We start from the raw sequence: 12500 nt of genomic DNA, 5'->3' as shown, positions 1-12500 counted from the left end.
TTGTTGTTTAGGATACTTTACTTTCCTATGGCAGGGACATCCAGGACGCCGATGGTATGGCTGAAAATACTCATCTGGTGAGTATGTGTTGATTTTTTTAGTATGCAAACTCTTGTTAGCAGGCTATTGGCTTTAACTGCCCCAGGATCTTGTATAGATGATAAAACCGTCACAACTATTTTCCTTGGAAATTCTGTTATTATAAACATTATCCATCTTACAAAAACAGGAGTTTGCACATTAAAAAATGATCTTGAGAAAAGAGGGATGTGGCACTGAAAAGGCCTCCTTCGGCTGTTAGAAGATCTAGGTCAAAGTTGGCAATGCACTTGCCATCGCCATGCATAAGTGAGCTTTGCGTGCCACAGAATATTGAACTGCCACTTGGATATTATCCTCGTTTCCGGCGGCGCCGTAGAAGGCATCTTGCGTTGGGTAATCCAACATGGCGACGTTTGGTAAGATTGGATTCGTTGAAGAGGATTTTGGACACACAGCTAGGATGGCTTCGCATGGCCATGTATGCTGGCACTCGTTGGGGAGAATCTATACTGATCGAGAAAAGGAAAGCGTCTCGCAACGAGTTTCATTCCCGTTCAGTCTCCATCTTGTTTTCTCTTAAATGTTCTGTAATGATGAACGTTAAACTACAGTGCAGAGGATGAAAGTAGGAGAATATGAGGGTACTTTAAAGTACGTACATAAACCAATATACGCATATACATATATAAGTATATGTACGTACATGAAAACACATATATATATACATATACATATATATATACATATACATATATATATACATACATATATGTACGCATTTTATACGTACATACATATAACTATGTATATATACACACACGCAAATTTATATATATGTATATGTATATGTATATATACATATACATACATATATATAGTGTACATGTATATATGTGATATATATGTGATATATATGTGATATATACATATACATACATATATATAGTGTACATGTATATATGTGATATATATGTGATATATATAAACATAAATGTATGCATATATATACATAATTATATAAACATATGTATATGTTTATATATAGAGAGAGATACATATACGTACACCCACACACACACATATATGTATAGAGAGAGCGAGAGAGCGAGCGAGATAAAAATGTATATATACATATACATACATACATACATATGTATATATATGTGTGTATTTATATGCCTATGTGTATATATAAATAGATATGTATATATACATATATACGTGCATGATATATGTGTGTATTTATATATATTTGTTTATATATAAATATATATGTATATACATACATATATATGATATATAATAAAAATATATATGTATATAAATATACATATGTATATATATGTATATATGTATATATACATATATATATATATATATATATATATATATATATATATATATATATATATATATGCGTGTGTGTGTGTGTGTTTGTGTGTGTATAGATACATACATTGAAGTCAGTGATTCTTCCTATGATATTGGTTTGGAAAAGAATCATGATAATGAGAATGCTACAGTAATTCCCGATTGACGAACAGTGCCTGTATATGAATACCAATTTATCTGGCTTCGTAGATAGATAGATCGATGGATACACATAGGTATATTGATATGTTTCCCTATTTCTCTAATAATCTGCAAGTTTCGTCAGTTGTACTAGAGCTTCAACGTTCGGCATTGCACTATATTCACGAGAAAAACGACGAAGCACAATAAACGGGGACCAAACCCGTACTGGAGCGCTTCCCCTTTCTCAGCCAGTATAAATAGTGATACTTACTAATCGAAGTCATTCATCCCAACAAGTGGCAGAGTACACTGTCATGCTAAGCCATCCTATCTGTGATTCCGAAACCCTTTTCAACGAATCCAACCTTACCAAGCGTCGTCATGTCAGATTACCCAACGCAAGATGCCTTCTACGGCGCCATTGGAAGCGGCAATGAATACGCAAGTGCCAGCCTGGTCTTTGGTGACACACAAAGCTCAAATGTCTATGAGGATGAAGAATACATTGCCAACTTTGACCTGGATCTTCTAGCAGCCGAACTGTGGCCGGAGTCGAGCGTTGCGGGAGAAGCATCCCAATCGGCGTGTTCCGAAGGAGGCAATTTCGGTGCCACATGTCTCTTTCCTCAAGAAGATGACTTTTTGGTACGTAAACGCTTATTTCGTATATCAGTTTGGGTCGATGATAATCATATTTGCGATAATGATAATAATAATGTAATCTACCTGGTGTTTTATAATACCTTGTGTTATATTACTTTTTTGTGTGATCTTCACAGGGCCTTGGTGCGGTCAATCCCAATGAACTGTTCAGCTGTGGGAGTCAGCCATCGTATCCATCCTCCAGCAACACAGAAGAATATATTCCTTATCACTATAGTGAGCAAAAAGCCAGCTCATCCTACTATTATCAATCACAATCGGACCTTCCTCAGCATGGAAATCTGAGCGAATCCTTTCAGCAAAAGAGCATCTTTCAGTCACACGATCAGCATCTCGGACACCGTGACCATAGTGACCAACAAATGGGTTTGTACCAATACCCTGATCAACAAGCGGATCCTCCCGGACGTGGCACTTCAAAGAAACGGAAAGCTTATCGACATCGACATCAACGTCAGTTTCTCAGCAGTGAAGAGGGGAAAAAGCAGCGGTCGCGCAAACTGAACAACGAAGCTTCGGCCATCTACCGAGAGAGGATGAGCAGTCTCCACGAGAAAGCCCGCATGGAGCTGGACAGCCTTGAGCAGAGGAACCAGCAACTCACGCAAAGGTTCCGCCTCCTGCAGAAGTTCTGCTCCGGATACAAGACTCATTTGGAGGCTCTCGGAGTTCTAGTCACTAACAGCTTTTGATCCGAGGTCATTGTCACGATATCCATGAGGACACACAGAAACACTCACACTTTCATGCATGTATGCATGAAAGTGTTATAATGAATCTTTGATCGAATTTATTAAAATGAATCGTTACATATTTGAAAACGACTTTTATTCTAAAATCGCCATTCAAAGAAAGAAAGAAAGAAAGAAAAAGTATAGTATAGGAGATTGAATGTAAACTTACATATCAGCAATGGTAGTAGCAAAAAGAATAAACATGCATATGTCCATATATCCTTATATCTGCATACGCATACATATATGTATATATACTTATATATACATATACACACATATGTATATGTATATATATATGTACATGCTTATATACATATGCACACACACACACACACACACACACACACACATATATATATATATATATATATATATATATATATATATATATATACATATACATATACATATATATATATATATATATATATATATATATATATACATATACATATAGATAGATAGATATACATTCTGTTATGTGCACGTTACTGTGTTTTTTGTGATTCATACTTATACATACACATACACACACACACACACACATATATATACATATATATATATATGCATATACATATACACACACACACACACACACACACACATATATATATATATATATATATATATATATATATATATATATATATATATATATATATATATATGTGTGTGTGTGTGTGTGTGTGTGTGTGTGTGTGTATCTTAAATCAACTTATGTCACTCATGTCAGCTGACTGCATTTTCTGTCCGTGTTAAGACGATCACCAAGTCTTAGAATATCGTTGATGGTTCCCTTGAATAGGAGCAGCCGATGCTTCCGGGAAGATGTCTGTAAAGTATCCACGTTTCACGTCCTTTTGTCAATAAAAGGAATTATACTTATATACTTTAAGTTTACACTTCCGTATGTACAGTAATATATTCATCCAATTTGTCTGTGGTAACATAAAGAGATTGTCTGACGCCAGCTCTCCCCACTGGTGCTATAGTCCACGTAGGTGCCGATGCAGTGTCTCGGTCTCCTTTGAGTTAATAAATATTCATGAAAATTGGCGTCCTTCGCCGATACTACAAAAGACGGAAATGTCATTCGCATGCATTCAGTCAGTTTCCAATTTTTTTTTCTTTCTTTTTTGTGTTTAATTATTCTAGCATGCATGTCACGCATGATGATGGGCATTAATTTTGGTGCCAAGCTAGCTTTCTTAAGATCTACCCAAGACCAGACAGTCATGTACCTTTGGTAGAAAACACTTTGGGAGTTTGTGAAAATATGAGTGGCAGTTACTCTGTTGACCAGGTGTTTAACACATTTGCCATTGGTCTCATTAGGAAATGACAGGTCTTCACTTTTTGCACTTACAATGCAATTCTGTATATCATATATATATATATATATATATATATATATATATATATATATATATATATATATATATATATATGTGTGTGTGTGTGTGTGTGTGTGTGTGTGTGTGTGTGTGTGTGTGTATGTGTCTGTGTGTGTGTGTGTATCATATAGAAGTATATATACATAATATATATATATATATATGTATATATATATATATATATATATATATATATATATATGTATATATATGTGATTTATTGCAATATATATAAATAAATATATATATGTATATATATATATATATATATATATATATATATATATGTTTATATATGTATATATATATATACATATATATGTGTGTGTGTGTATGTGTGTGTGTGCATGTGTGTGTATTTATATATCTTAAAAGACATCAAATCATTGGTCCCTATCGATAAAAAGACCCAGTTGTTGATTAGGATACTGAGGAATACCATCTGTTCGTCCCTATAATAGGGAAATTCAGGACGCAAATGTTAAGGCTGAAAAATCTTGTGAAAAGATTTATTCGGATTCTCGTCATGTTGAGAAAAGTCAAATTATGATTGACAATAAAACGAGGGACTAAGTTGCTGCTCGCAATACTGACAAGGAATATATTCTGTGTTGAGATTTTGGAATGTAAACTCCGGTTTACAAGTCATCGGGATTAACTTCACCAAGACCCTGCATAGATGATAAAACCGTCAAAGCTATTTTCCTTGTAAGTTTGGTTATTATAGACTTTATTCACCATACAGAAGCGCGAGTATAGATACATTATCTCGAGAACAGAGATGTGGAACTGAAAAGGCCCCCTTCGGAAGACGCCGAGTTGGATTGTGTTTCCGCATCATTCGATTCAGGCCAAATTTCGGTTGCCAGAAGATCTAGATTAAAGCTGGCAATGCACTCTTCCTCTTCATGGGTAAGTGAGCTTTGTGTGCCACATAATAGTAAACAGTCACTTGGATATTCATCGCCGTTTCCAGCGTCTAGCGTTGGGTAATGGCGACGTTTGGTAAGATTGGATTCGTTGAAGAGGATTTTGGACACACAATTAGGATGGCTTCGCATGGCCATGTATGCTGGCACTCGTTGGGGAGAATCTATACTGATCGAGAAAAGGAAAGCGTCTCGCAACGAGTTTCATTCCCGTTCAGCCTGAATCTTGTTTTCTTGTAAATGCTCTGCAATGCTGAACGTTGAAACTACGGTGCAGGGGATGAAACTAGGAGAATATGAGGGTACGTCAAAGTGCGTACACAAACCAATGCACGCATATACATAGATACGTATATGTATATACATATATACAGATATATAATTAAATATAAATGAACAAATACATATACATTGTATATACATATATGTACGTATTTTTACGTGCATACATATAAGTATGTATATGAAAACAACGCAACTACATATATATATATATATATATATATATATATATATATATATATATATATGTATATATATATGTATATATGTATATACATGTATACACGGGCGTATATATACATATATATACATACATATATATATATATATATATATATATATATATATATATATATATAAACACTTATGTATCCATGTATATACATAATTATGTATTCATATGTATACATATAATTATGCATATATATATAGAGAGAGAGAGACATACACATATGCAAACACACACAAACATATATATGTATATATATATATATATATATATATATATATATATATATATATATATGTATATATATATATATATATATAAATATATATGGAGAGAGATGTATATATATACATATATATATACATATATATGTGTGTGTGTATTTATATACCTACATGTATATATATGTATATACACACATATATATATATACATATATGATACATACACAAACATATATATCTATATATATGTGTGTATGTATATACTGTGTATGTATATATTTGTGAATAGAAGTATATATATAGATAGACATATAGATAGAGAGATAAATAGATAGATATAAGTGCACACACTTATACATACATACATATATATATATATATATATATATATATATATATATATATATACATACATACATATGTATATATTATATATATACACATATGTATGATGTATGTTTATACCTGTGCGTGTATGAGATTTATAAACATATATGCATTTATTTATACATACGTACATATATATACACACACATATACATAAAGAGACACACACACACATATATATATATATATATATATATATATATATATATATATATATATATATATATATATATATTCATATATCTATACACATTTATAGTTTTTTATACATGTACATACATATGTAAATATATATATATATATATATATATATATATATATATATATATATATATATATATATATATATATATATATATATATATATATATATACACATATATGCATACACATATGTATGGATACATACATTGAAGTCAGTGATTCTTCCTATGATATTGGTTTGGAAAAGAATCATGATAATGAGAATGCTACAGTAATTCCCGATCCCGATCAGTGTCTGTATATGAATGCTAATTCATCTGTCTTCGTAGATAGATAGATCGATGGATACACATAGGTATACTGATATGTTTCCCCATTTCTCTAATAATCTGCAAGTTTCGTCAGCTGTACTAGAGCTTCAACGTTCGGCATTGCACTATATTCACGAGAAAAACGACGAAGCACAATAAACGGGGACCAAACCCGTACTGGAGCGCTTCCCCTTTCTCAGCCAGTATAAATAGTGATACTTACTTATCGAAGTCATTCATCCCAACAAGTGGCAGAGTACACTGTCATGCTAAGCCATCCTATCTGTGATTCCGAAACCCTTTTCAACGAATCCAACCTTACCAAGCGTCGTCATGTCAGATTACCCAACGCAAGATGCCTTCTACGGCGCCATCGGAAGCGGCGATGAATACGCAAGTGCCAGCCTGGTCTTTGGTGACACACAAAGCTCAAATGTCTATGAGGATGAAGAGTACATTGCCAACTTTGACCTGGATCTTCTAGCAGCCGAACTGTGGCCTGAGTCGAGCGTTGCGGGAGAAGCATCCCAATCGGCGTGTTCCGAAGGAGGCAATTTCGGTGCCACATGTCTCTTTCCTCAAGAAGATGACTTTTTGGTACGTAAACGCTTATTTCGTATATCAGTTTGGGTCGTTGATGATCATATTTGCGATAATGATAATAATAATGTAATCTACCTGGTGTTTTATAACACCTTGTGTTATATTACTTTTTTGTGTGATCTTCACAGGGCCTTGGTGCGGTCAATCCCAATGAGCTGTTCAGCTGTGGGAGTCAGCCATCGTATCCATCCTCCAGCAACACAGAAGAATATGTTCCTTATCACTATAGTGAGCAACAAGCCAGCTCATCCTACTATTATCAACCACAATCGGACCTTCCTCAACATGGAAATCTGAGCGAATCCTTTCAGCAAATGAGCATCTTTCAGTCACACGATCAGCATCTCGGACACCGTGACCATAGTGACCAACAAATGGGTTTGTATCAATACCCTGATCAACAAGCGGATCCTCCCGGACGTGGCACTTCAAAGAAACGGAAAGCTTATCAACATCGACATCAACGTCAGTTTCTCAGCAGTGAAGAGGGGAAAAAGCAGCGGTCGCGCAAACTGAACAACGAAGCCTCGGCCATCTACCGAGAGAGGATGAGCAGTCTCCACGAGAAAGCCCGCATGGAGCTGGACAGCCTTGAGCAGAGGAACCAGCAACTCACGCAAAGGTTCCGGCTTCTGCAGAATTTCTGCTCCGGATACAAGTCTCATTTGGAGGCTCTCGGTGTTCCAATGAATCATCATTTCTGAGAGGAAGGTTATTGTCACGTTATTTACAAGGACTGTATGGACGGATGCATATAACATTGATAAATAATTATCCTGAAGTTAATAATGATGGATTAAGACATCTGCACCAAATTCGTTAGAATAAATTATCTTTTGTTTGAAACGACTTTCTTTTATTCGAAAATTACTTTGACGAAATTGAAACGCTTGTATGACTCAGGGGAACAAAGAGAAACAAAGGGAAAAAATATGTATATATATATATATATATATATTATATATATATATATATACATATATATATCTGTCTCTCTTTTTCATTCTATTACTTTCTCACTCTCTCTCTCTCCACACACACACACACACACACACACACACACACACATATATATATGGATATACATACGAGAGACAAATGCATACAAAGATACACATACACACAGAAAGATACACATACATATGTATACATCACACTGGTATACTTATGCATATATATATATATATATATATATATATATATATATATATATGTGTGTGTGTGTGTGTGTGTGCGTGTGTGTGTTGGTGTGTGTATGTATGTATGTATATATACACACACACACATATATATGTATGTGTCCACATTTTCTTATAATATATATATATATATATATATATATATATATATATATATATATATATATTTCATAATATACAAAAAATCGAGGAAAATCAAGAAATCTCCGTCAACTAGGATTTAATATGATATTAAAAAAATGAAAGATCCTGAAGTGCAAAAATGTTTTTTTTAACGACTTGTTGGCGGACGCACAAGAAATGACTGACTGATTCACAAATGTGGTTCACGAAGCAGCATTAGAAGTCTTGGGGAAAGAAAAGAAAATGAAACAACAATGGATAATTGCTAAGATTTTAGAGAAATGCGATAAAAGAAGAAAATTGAAAGCGCAAAATTACTGTAGCGAAGCAGACAACGATAACTACAGGACGGCCAATGCAAATGTACGCAAGGAAATCAAACAAGCCAAGAAAAGTGTGTAGATCATGCGAAAGCTTTTGAAAACAACAATACAAAGTAAGCCTATGATGTTGTCAAAGAACTAACTAAAAATAAATCGATAAAAGTTTCCGTTATTGAAGATTCCCAAGGGAATATTATAACTGATACAGTGAAAATACAAGGAAGGTCTGTATACTTACCCTATCTCAACCAATGAAACACCTCGTAAAAATAGATAAGGTAGAAATAGGAGATAATGATGAAGAGGAACCAGACATCTTGAGAAGTGAAATAAAAACTGCGATAAAAAGTTTGAAAATTGGAAAATCTACAGATGATAACAAACCAGCAGAATTTATCATAATGGGAGGAGAAGCAACTATCGAAATATTGCATAAAATATGCAACATTGTATAGAGAAGGGGTAAATGGACAATTCAATAGACTAAATCACTAATTATACCACTTCCGAAAAAGGTGATCCTAAAAAAAAGCAACAACTACAGAGCAATTTGCCTAATTAGCCATCTAAGTAAAGTCCTCCTAAAAGTTATCAACAGCAGAATAAAAGCGAAATCCGAAAACATACTATCCGAAGAACAAGCCGGATTCAGAAGTGGTCGCAATAGACCAAATAACTAATATGAGAATTCTGGGAGAAAAGTACAGGAACAACCAAATGGAACTACATCATAATTTTGTAGATTTCAAGAAGGCATTTGACAGAGTGTGGAGGAGTGCTCTTTGGCTTGTAATAGAGAAATTCAACGCAGGCAACGGACTAGTCAATGTAATCGAAGCACTTTATGACAACAACAGCAATGTAATATTAACCAATAATGGCATCAATTAATAGTTCCAAACTACAGTAGGAGTTGGTGATAGGAATATTTCGAACGTAAGGTTAGCAGATGATATTGATCTGATGGCTGGCTTAAGGGAAGAACTAGCATAACCAACAGAAAGAGTGGATGAGACCGAAAGGAAACTTGGAATGGAGATAAGTGGCGAGAAGAGCGAGATACTAGCAACAACGTTTCAAGTGATGCTCATATCAGAATTGACGGGAAGAAATTAGAGGAAATGAAAATATTCCAGTATTTGAACTTTGAATGAAAATGCTACATCTGATACTGAAATAATAAAGAGACTAACCATTGCCACCAACAAACTAGCAGAAATAGACAAACTATGGAAGTACAAATGAATAAATACTGCAACCAAGCTGAAGCTTATTAGATCATTAATTATGTCCCATGCCACGTACGGCTGCAAGTCGTGGACCCACAACCCAAAATATCTACATTTGAGCCAAAATGTTACCGGAGAATTCTTGGCATAACTTGGAAACAAAAGACCACAAATAAGAAGTCATCTAAAGGTAAAAAAAAAAAAAGAAGACTATGAACCATTACTAGAGGTGGCACGCAGGAGGAAACTCCAATGGTTTGAGCACACGACAAGAAGATATGGCACACACACTAGCCCATACTGGAACGCATGGGATGGTTGAAGGAAGAAGAGCAAGAGGATACCCTAAAAGAGTATGGATAGATGACATCAAGGACTGGACCGAGAGGAGCGTGGAATCTTATTGAGAACGGTTGAAGATCGAGAAGCGTGGAAGAAGGCGGGGCTCAGATCTCAAGTGCCCCAATGGCGTGAGCTACGGGAAGGACGTGGCATGATATATATGTATATATGTATATGTATATGTCTCTAGCCGTCTGGTGGCTCAGTGGTAGCGTGTCGACTTCACATCCCCGTGGTCGGCAGATCGAATCCCGTCCAAACTCGTGAGTTTCCACTGTCACCTGGCGGTTACTGACGTAACTGGGCACTGCGTTGGGTAAGGACCAAGCTCAGATCGAGTCAACACTCGTTGTCACATTCTCTCACGAGTCAGCAAACGCTGTCACAGGCGGGCTCGCCTTAGTGCATACAAGCCCGGCATAGCATCTGCTCCCTGGCTTATCCTTATCCTTATATGTCTCTAGCCGTCTGATAGCTCATTGATAGCGTGTCAACTTCACATCCCCGTGGTCGGCAGATCGAGTCCCGTCCAAACTCGTGAGTTTCCACTGTCACCTGGCGGTTACTGACGTAGCTGGGCACTACATTGGGTAAGGACCAAGCTCAGATCGAGTCAACACTCGTTGTCACATTCTCTCATGAGTCAGCAAACGCTGACACAGTCGGGCTCGCCTCAGTGCCGGGTTGGTAAGGCGGCTATGCCTATTGCTTTCCCCCTGGCAACTGGAGCGCCTTCAGGCCATCCAACCGCCACGGTAAGCATTCAGTGATGATGATCAGATGAGTCAGCACTTATAGCTGGCAGAGGCCGGGCCGCCTCGTGCATATAGCCCGGGCGAAGGGAAGTCTTCGCAAATTTCTCTGAACTGAACTGAACGCAAATCTGGTTTATCCTTATCCTTATGTCTCTCTCGCTCTCTCTCTCTTTCCGTCTGGTAGTACAATGGTTAGCGTGCCATCCACATCCCTGTCGGCAGATCGAGCCCCATCCAAGCTCGTGAGTTTCCACTGTCGCCTGGCGGTCACTCTCTCTCTCTCTCTTTCAACACACACACATACACACACACACACTCACACACACACACACACACAAACACACACAAATATATATATATATATATATATATATATATATATATATATATATATATATATATATATGCATATGTATATGTATATACACACACACACACAAATATATATATATATATATATATATATATATATATATATATACATATATACAAACATATACACACACACATGCATGTATCTGGAGACACACACACGGTGTCCTTGAATACTTACTTGTACGAGTGGCCGGTGACTGAGTCTTCTCGTTCATCTGGCATGCGGGCAACGGGACCCACCGACGCAATCTGCTTCCACGAAGGGCGAGTGAGGAGGCTTACGACCTCCTTTTTCTCTGCCCCCCCCCCCTCCCCTGTCCCTTAGTTTCCTCTCTCCCCTCCTCTTTTTGCCTAGTTTTGTGTTTCTCTCATCGCTTTGTCCTTACTTTCCCTCCTGACTGTATCCCGAACATTTCCTTACGGCATTTCCCTAGTCCTTATTTCTCTTCTTTTTAACCTTTCATCTCTTTAGTCTACTCTCTATCTACTCTTACTTTCGTTGGATCTCGCGCAGGCTACTATTTCCTCATTTTCTACTCTCCCGTTTTCTCCCAAATATTTCGTCTGCTAGCTTCACTTTCTCTCTCTCTCTCTCTCTCTTTCTCTCTCTCTCTCTCTCTCTCTCTCTCTC

At 36.1% G+C, this 12500-nt stretch overlaps 2 protein-coding genes across 2 annotated transcripts; both read left to right on the top strand.

Moving 5' to 3' along the window:
• Window positions 1–1938: 1938 nt before the first annotated feature.
• Window positions 1939–2930, top strand: LOC147470041 (uncharacterized). Its single transcript, XM_086545728.1, has 2 exons — window positions 1939–2202; window positions 2337–2930. The coding sequence occupies exons 1-2, from the start codon at window positions 1939–1941 to the stop codon at window positions 2910–2912; spliced, it is 840 nt and encodes a 279-aa protein (XP_086401854.1). The 3' UTR covers window positions 2913–2930.
• Window positions 2931–7253: 4323 nt separating this feature from the next.
• Window positions 7254–8227, top strand: LOC122250114 (uncharacterized). The gene is made up of 2 exons (XM_043011440.2): window positions 7254–7517; window positions 7652–8227. The coding sequence occupies exons 1-2, from the start codon at window positions 7254–7256 to the stop codon at window positions 8225–8227; spliced, it is 840 nt and encodes a 279-aa protein (XP_042867374.1).
• Window positions 8228–12500: the final 4273 nt, after the last annotated feature.

The sequence above is a fragment of the Penaeus japonicus genome, unplaced genomic scaffold (assembly GCF_977035675.1).
Source record: "Penaeus japonicus unplaced genomic scaffold, GWHDUDI00000001_assembly GWHDUDI00000017, whole genome shotgun sequence".
Taxonomy (NCBI): Eukaryota; Metazoa; Arthropoda; class Malacostraca; order Decapoda; family Penaeidae; genus Penaeus; species Penaeus japonicus.
The sequence above is the reverse complement of the archived record's forward strand: the minus strand, read 5'-3'. Positions and strand labels throughout refer to the sequence as shown.

Bases quoted from the DNA above. Each gene is read 5' to 3' on its own strand.
- LOC147470041 (XM_086545728.1), top strand. From the start codon at position 1,939: ATGTCAGATTACCCAACGCAAGATGCCTTCTACGGCGCCATTGGAAGC. The intron at 2,203-2,336 runs GTACGTAAACGC...TGATCTTCACAG, and splicing joins CTCAAGAAGATGACTTTTTG to GGCCTTGGTGCGGTCAATCC.
- LOC122250114 (XM_043011440.2), top strand. From the start codon at position 7,254: ATGTCAGATTACCCAACGCAAGATGCCTTCTACGGCGCCATCGGAAGC. The intron at 7,518-7,651 runs GTACGTAAACGC...TGATCTTCACAG, and splicing joins CTCAAGAAGATGACTTTTTG to GGCCTTGGTGCGGTCAATCC.